Source organism: Triticum urartu, chromosome 2A (genome assembly GCF_056163025.1).
Source record: "Triticum urartu cultivar PI428250 chromosome 2A, HENAU_Tu73, whole genome shotgun sequence".
Taxonomy (NCBI): domain Eukaryota; kingdom Viridiplantae; phylum Streptophyta; class Magnoliopsida; order Poales; family Poaceae; genus Triticum; species Triticum urartu.
Genome location: NC_141874.1, coordinates 509,246,674 through 509,254,659, shown reverse-complemented (window position 1 = coordinate 509,254,659; position 7,986 = coordinate 509,246,674). Strand labels below are relative to the sequence as shown.

The 7,986-nt window shown below is 42.4% G+C and overlaps 1 protein-coding gene and 1 non-coding gene across 3 annotated transcripts; both read right to left on the bottom strand.

Annotated features, from left to right (window-relative positions):
- Positions 1–223: 223 nt before the first annotated feature.
- TRNAR-ACG (transfer RNA arginine (anticodon ACG)) lies at positions 224–296 on the bottom strand. Its single transcript has one exon. It is a non-coding gene; the product is annotated as a tRNA-Arg (tRNA).
- Positions 297–1,757: 1,461 nt separating this feature from the next.
- Positions 1,758–6,912, bottom strand: LOC125538304 (DNA-directed RNA polymerases II, IV and V subunit 12). Of its 2 annotated transcripts, XR_007296287.2 has the most exons (4): positions 6,719–6,912; positions 4,879–4,971; positions 2,052–2,166; positions 1,758–1,913 (listed from the first exon to the last, which is right to left on the bottom strand). XR_007296287.2 is itself a non-coding variant. In XM_048701566.2 (3 exons), exons 1-3 carry the CDS (start codon positions 6,759–6,761, stop codon positions 2,144–2,146), a joined length of 159 nt encoding a protein of 52 aa, XP_048557523.1. In that variant the 5' UTR covers positions 6,762–6,912; the 3' UTR covers positions 1,758–2,143. The 2 variants fall into 2 exon arrangements, 1 of the variants encoding a protein (XP_048557523.1); XM_048701566.2 differs by having other exon boundaries at positions 1,758–2,166.
- Between the last annotated feature and the right edge of the window lie 1,074 nt (positions 6,913–7,986).

The following is a 7,986-nucleotide window of genomic DNA, read 5'->3' as shown; positions in this document are numbered from 1 at the left end:
TCCGCTTTGGGTTTTTCATTTTAAACACAGAAGAAAATTCTAGATGGGCCGGCCCAGTTGACACGCCTGCAGGCGCCGGTTTGCACAAACAACAGACCGGCGCCTGCAGCGCCAAATAGGAAATGCCTAGAAAAAGCTATACGGCCTATTGGGCCTTCCTTCACGAGAGGTGTACCCATATTTTGGCCCAAGACAACGGCAGAAAAAGCGAAAAGGTAAAATCCGACTCCGCTGGGGATCGAACCCAGAATCTCTGGTTTCGTAGACCAGCGCCTTATCCATTGGGCCACGGAGTCACTTGATGGCAACATCTGACTTTAAGTTATATATTTGTTAGATCGAAGAAGGGCAAAAAACTGAATATAATCTAACCCAGAGTCACTAGATCGGTAGACCAGCACCTTATCCATTGGACCATGGAGTCAATTTTTTATCAAGGATAGAAAACTTCCTTATCTAGTTCTAGCATTTTGAACGAAAAATGCTTCTCGAGCTTCTGGAATACAATGGGATCTTCGGCTTATCAAATTCTCTATCAAGCCATGAAAAAGATTCAACAAAGGAAACTCTATTATAGCCATTTTTGTACATTCAATGTACTCAACACATAAGAGAATACTTGACGGCAAGAAATCCCCTCAAAACCTAATTACTCCCTCCGTAAACTAGTTTATAGTGATCTAAACGCTCTTATATTAGTTTACAAAGAGAGTACTGACTAATTGTCTCTGCGTTGCAACAGAGGCATACATATTCTAGAGGTTCAACACCAATCATGTCCGACGTATACGTTACACCCATCATATTCTAGATTTTGATAAGATTTAATTTAACTTAAGTATGATAAGGAAAGACAAAGAAGGTTTTGACTAAGTGAAATTTTGATAAGATTTTATTTAATTTGATTAAGTTAATGCAGGACATGATTTTGATATATTTGATTGAGTTACATGCAGAACATGGCTTGCAAGACGGAAAAAAGGGGAAATCATTGACCCAGGGAGTGATGAAACCACATTTGGTGACGTGCAAACACCAACTCTCATTTAGTAGTAGAAATTTGCACGACGCTTTGCGGTCCAACCCTACTCGTTGCTTCTTTTCCGGGACAGCAATCTAGTCCTCTGTCCGTTATTGCTGGGTTAACGGCCATTGTGTCGACAATGTTATCCTTGCTCTGATGGTGCTCCAGAGATCAAGAGGCAGCATCGAGACTTGCTCAGTGTACCAAGAGAACGACAACGTCAATATGCCCAAAGATCTCAGAGTTATTTTCTAACTTTATAAGGATGTTCTTGTAAAGGTTGAGGCCTCCTTTGGTTTGAAGGATTTTTGTAGGAATTTCATATGATTGGATTTTTGTAGAAAAAATTTCTTTAGAGCCTTTGGTTTGGAGGAATGGAATCCTATTCCTATGAAGGAATTCTTCCTATCCTTCACATTTCATAGGAAAATAAACATTAGTCTAGATTCAATGAAAAAAATTCTATGAAATGAATCAAAGGACATCTCCTTTCCTATTCCTACTTATAGGATTTGAGATGCATGTATCTCATTTCTTATGACTCTATTCCTATGATTTTCCTATCCTATGAACCAAAGGAGGCCTGAACAGTTGTAAGTTTATAGGGATGTTCTTGTAAAGGTAGTACTGTGCGGCAGGCATACCCCCAAACATGACAATGACGTAATGGAAAGAGGTTCCTTAATTGCACATTACAAAGCTCAGTTTAGCACAATTAAAGAACATGGCAGGAGAATTTAAGGTACTACCTTCGTAACTAAATATAAGACATTTTTACATTTCAATTTGAACTACAAAAACGTCTTAAAATAGTTACACAGGTAGTAATAACGACAAGGGCAGCAAATAACAGCCAGAGCCTGCGTGCAACCAACAGGGCACTTCATTCCTGGCGACAGCAATAATAACCATGTTTTAAAATCCAGCTAAAAGATGCATAATCTCAATCCTCAAATGTCTAAAATCTCAATACACGTTTGACAAGTTTTTACCACTTCAAGCCAAAGTCCAATGGAAAGATTACTACCTAGGAGCGAGTACTGCCTAATACATTTCTCCATTGTAGTAGCTTTGTCTCAGGGCACACACTTAACAGTGAATGATATTTGTTCCTTGTCTTCAGCGAGCTTCATATTGAACAACTGCCCAAGTAAGGAGACAGTTCATGAGAAATTGCACAGACACAGCATGCAAAGCAAAGATCATATGTTGCCAAAAAAAATAATGAGTTTGAGCTGAATTGAAAATCTAATATCCAGTGGCATCGTCAAGCAACCACAAGAGCAAAAGATCATCAAAACAAAAAGTGCAGTATAAGATCAGGTACCAGCTTTGAACCTAAAACCAACCAATTTGTAACAACCACTTTGCAATCAAACATCACGGCCTCACTAAAGTAGCAAGATTGGCTATATCCCTCAATATAGGTAGGTGCGCCAGGTGGCTGCGTCTTGAGGACGAGGAAGGTAAAGTGCATTCTTGCAACATAGGTATGTGACATGTACCAGGTTATTGTCATTTAACACAAGTCACTGACTGCAACATGATTGATTTTGAAGACACAAAAGAAAGTTAAAGAAACAAGTGTACCTCTACAAACAAACAAAAATATTTTACTACAACATAAACTCTAGTCAGTGCCTGCCTCACCTTTGTTTAAAAAATATATAATACAAAAACCAATGAAAAAGAAACAACATGAACTGATGTGTTAAATCAAGATAGAAATTAAATATACATGATCCTGTGTATTTCCTAGAATGTGGCAGTTGAGCTAAAAGCATAACATATGAAAGAAATGAGTACAAATGTCGAAATTTACAATCTGATAGGAACAATGGTGCTAATAAAGTAATAAGAACTGCTGACAAAGTCAGATATGTTGGTCGATGATTCTAGTGGTTCCTAAACGATAAATTTACAAACATCCTTGCTTTGCTTTACAACCAGGGCGGGTCTCGCTGCCCGATCAAAGAGCAGGACGCACGATCTACAATCAACAATTGAGAGAGCCAACCAAGAACAAAAGAACCTGGAAACAAACCCACCCCTCTACTAAACTGGGTTGAAAGGCCTGTATGCATAATCCTAAAAAGCAAGGACACAGCTGAAACTGTTGAATTAGCGTTCTAGAATGGCGGGACACGGCTGGGATACACGTATCCCCTCATTTTCGAATTAAGAAGACTGAGACAAATACCACATTTATGTGGCACTGCCGTCTTGGGCTCTTGGCCATATCAGAAAGAAAATGTTGGGAGTTTTAAAGTCTTCAATTTCGAATCATTTGACACATGCGAAGCTTGTCTGATGGGCAAAATGACCAAGACGCCGTTCACTGGTCAGTTGAACGAGCGATTGACTTGTTGGATATAATACATACTAATGTATGTGGTCCAATGAGTATACTGGAGTGTGGTGGATACCTTTACTTCGTAACTTTTACTGGCAAAAGCAGATATGGTTCTACTTGATGAAGCAAAAGTCTGAAACCCTTGAGAAGTTCAAGGAATTTCAGAACGAAGTGGAGCACCGAGTTCCGAGTGGCGTAAGTTGTGAAACTATTCTACGCTCACTAAGATGTTTGCTAAACTCATGACTAAGATATTCTCCTCTGTGATCTGATCATAGAAATTTATGCGGAGTTCCGGGTGGCGTAAGTTGTGAAACTACTCCAGGCTCATTAAGATATTTGCTAAATTCGTGACTAAGATATTCTCCTCTGTGATCTGATCAAAGAAATTTAATCCTCCTGTCACGATGATGCTCCACTTTGTTCTGAAATTCTTTGAACTTCTCAAGGGTCTCAGACTTCTGCTTCATCAAGTAGATATTTTTTGGGTCGGCTTGGGATGGGGCAGCTTTTTTGGCAGCCACCAAAAGAACTGGGACATAAGCATACCTACTTAAGTTGTCAGTAAAAGTCGTAAAGGTGTCCACCGTGCGCTGGTATACTGGACCACATACATCAATGTGAATTATCTCGAACAAGTCACTCGGCCGTTCAACATGACCAATGAACGACGTCTTGGTCATTTTCCCCATGAGACAAGCCTCGCATGTGTCAAATGATTCGAAATCAAAAGACTGTAAAACTCCAGCATTATGAAGCTTCTACATGTGCTTCTTTCAGATATTGCCAAGACGCAAGTGCCACATAAATATGGTATTTGTCATGAATAAGACCACCAGTTTCAAGAAGGGCAAAGCCAAAAACGGCAAGGGCGCCGATAGGATCGACACCCAAGAAAAGCCTAAGGTGGCGCCACTAAGGATACAGCTCGGATACTTAGGGGACACGCTGGGGACTCGGGAGGCCCAATAACGGGCTCGACGCCGATACGAACCCTAATTTTTCAGGCTACTTGACCACGAACGCCACAAAGGGGCTCGACCTCAAACCTGCTCAAGGCTCCAGCTAATGCGCCACCGTCACCGCCTGGTCGAGCAGTTTCCCAACCCGGCAAGGTGGCAACCTCTCCTCCCAAAGGCAACCACACTCGAGCATGTAACCATCTCTTTGGGTGAAACTCAATTTCAATGTTTTTAACAGAATAATCACGCCGCGATATCCTATCTAATACTATTCTATGAAACTGAATTTCAATGTTTTAGATGCATATGATAGCTTGTTTTTCTACATGTAATTGCATAGTAATTTTTTTTGTATGAGATGGTAGTTAGGGAACTATGTTCACTGGCTCGACTAGATCAAGATGAACATATCAACAGCACAATGCACAAGGAATTCATAACCTATCAGATAAGTGCAAACAAAGCAATCGCGCCAAACCGCAAGATGATAAATTAAGAGGTTAAAAACAGATCAAGAGGATAAATTGAAGTGCCCATACTCCGACGGGTGCGCTTCTTGTACAGGATGCGGTAACCACATTCACGGCACTGGATCACATCCCCTGTCTTGAGTGTGTTCTCAGCTCCGCAATCTAGAGACACATACACATACTTGTCAGAATATGAAGGGGAAATCAAATTATTTATAATGTATACACAACGAGGAATTTATTAATCCGCATGGGCTAGTTGTCTAAGGTGGCACTTAAACACCATAATATTTATAACATTTACCATGTAAATGTGAAAGCTTATGGGAGTTCGAAATATAAGTTTTTGGGGGGGATTATAGATAGGAAACATTCCTAATAAAACATCAAAAGTATACTTTATTTTTCCTTGGAAGAATATCATCAACACGGGGAGGACAAAGAGAATGAAAAGGGGCACAAATCTAATGGATGTAGTACTTGCATTGAAAAGAAATGGCATAACTAGAATGTATGTCCACAGAGATTACAAATTTAATATTAGTCAAATTACTAATTGCAAAGCCATTACCAAACTATCCCATGAATCCAGATTATGTATCAAATAATTGTCTAGATCGTCTTATACTCTTATTTAGTTCAGAGTTATTGAACTGTATATAAGAAAATGTAAACTCTAATTTTAAAATGGAAGATAAGAGACACCAAAGTGAACACTACTTTTTGTTCGACATTACAGTGGGGAATAGTAACATTTTGTATTAATAGCTGCATCACATCAGAAAGTGATGAAATTTTGAATTTGCAGTAACCAAACTTCATCTTGATACTGTTAGGCTGCTCTATAGCTTGCTAATTTATTCACTAACAGTAAAACAGAAAAATTATCAAAACACAAATTCATGGTCGAAAAATAAATCATGGTCATGAACTTGTCGCATTAGAGTGGGAAAATGTGAATACTCTGAAGTGAAAGGATTCAGATTCAAGGTTTACTCTTTAAATTCAGCGTCTGGAAATAAATCGTGGTCATGAGAACTTGTAAAGCAAGTGAAAGGCTCTTAACTCATATAGATACTCTCAACTCATCTGGATAAACTAAGATTTCAGCAGATGAGACAACAGATTATTCCCACCATTCTCTAACAGCAGCAACTCCAGGAAGTTCTCCTTTATATGTAACACCTTGAGTTAAAAAACTAAGGCGATGTGCAGATTAACATGGCTAGATTTTTTTTAGCTAACACAGAATGCAACAAACATTGGTAAATAATAATGAGAGTAATAAGCTCACTGTTTGTAAAACCATAGCTTACACCCACAAATAAGAAAGATGAGAAGATACATGAGCATCTGCCATAGATGACAACCCTGAATGAAGAAAACATCTTGGCAGAAGAGAATAAATAAGCCAAGGATAGTTTTGACCAAAAAAAATCCTAGACTGCACTATATTTCTTTCTATTTATAGAATATTGGGGTAGAGTTTTGTTTGGGACACAATTGTTTAGACACGGACGGTTCCACATAGCTAATCGAACATAATAGCACATCGCTTAAAGTAATACCATGTGAAATATTGTGTTCTTCACAGTTTCATGAGTAAACACCAATAATTCCACCAAGTTTCACTGCTGTAAGTGTTCTTGTCTGAATATTGATCTTCAGACCGTCCCGGGTTTGACACTCGACTCCAAAAAACTAACCCCGCCTATAGAAACAGCCCAAGAGAGAACGGGGGACCCGCTGCCGGAGAAGCGAGCAGAGGAGGGCGAAAACAGCAGCCTCGCTGGCGTTCCCAAGCGAGAAACCGTCGCCGACTCGTCCCCCTTTTTTTCTGGCGGGGAGGAAAGCGATTCGTGGTCGACAAATTCCAGAAAAGCAAAAACGAACGAGAGAGGGAGATCACCTCCGCACAGATAGCTGACAGGCTCCGGTTGCTGCGGATCCATCGGGGAAGGGAAGGAGTAGGGTTTAGCAAGCTAGGGTTCGTGAGGGGCTGCTCGGTGGGAAGAAGGCTATGCGAGTACTGAACTTGGGACGAGATTCGTGATTCGCCGGCAAGTCTGTATGGCATGACTGCGGTCTGCGGGATACCGAGGCTATCCAGGCCAGACTACCGTAGGATTGTATTTTTTTGACGGTTAGGATCGCAGCGGTGGCACCATGCAATTTTATCTCGCCCAAGGGGAATTTTTTTTCAAGAATACGCAAAGTTTGCGTATCATTTCATTGATAGAAGAAGTTAGAATGAGTACAACAGATGATACAACACATGACACGGACGCAAGGACGTGAACATGGTGTCCGAAGGAGAGAGACAAAGGAAACACGACCCAAACAAAGAAAAACACAGCTACACTCGCCGCCCTGAGAAGCAGCTCAGACCAACAACTAGACAACCAACTTCTTCAAATCTAGAACCGAGGACGCCGCGAGCATACAAGACAACGCCTTCATAAGGAGAACGATGCCGAGACGCCGTCGTCGTCCGATCCGGATAACCAGAACCTAGGGTTTCCCCCGATGCTCGAAGAGGGGCACAGATAACGGCCATGGCAGCGCCTTCAAGAAGGGAACTACATCCGCGGGTGTCGCCACTGCCAGCATAAGATGCAGGGATTTCGCCCTGGCCAGAGTCCGAGCAATCCCAAGCCGTCGGAGCACGAACAGGAGAGAGGAGGTCAGGCATAGGCCAAAACTACAACCACAGGACGAGGAGCCACGCCCGCCGTCAAAGAAGGCACTGGGCGCCGCCGGACGTGTGAGCTCCGAAGGAGGGCAAGGTTGGGTGACTGAGCGTAATGAGAGGCGGTGGGGGGTGTGATGATGGCCGGAGACCTGGATGAGCCAGGATCTGGAAGGGAGCGCAGATCCCACGACACCAGGACGGGGGCAGCAAGGATGCCAGCGAGTCCTAAAGAGCTGGAAGAGAACGCAGGTCTCGGAGCGTGCTGGAATCGACGATGCGCCGGGATGGACGGCCAACAAGGGCACCAGCAGGGTGATGGGATGCGGAGACGCCAAGGGCCAGTGAACCAAAGGGGCCGAAAAGAGCGCACCTCCTAGGGCTCGCTGGAACCGTAGCCGTGTCGGTCGGCCATGGACGCGGGAAGGGGGTGCAGGTCCATGACCGTCGGGCTGAACCACCCCTGCTGGGGTGGGGGATGTGGTGAA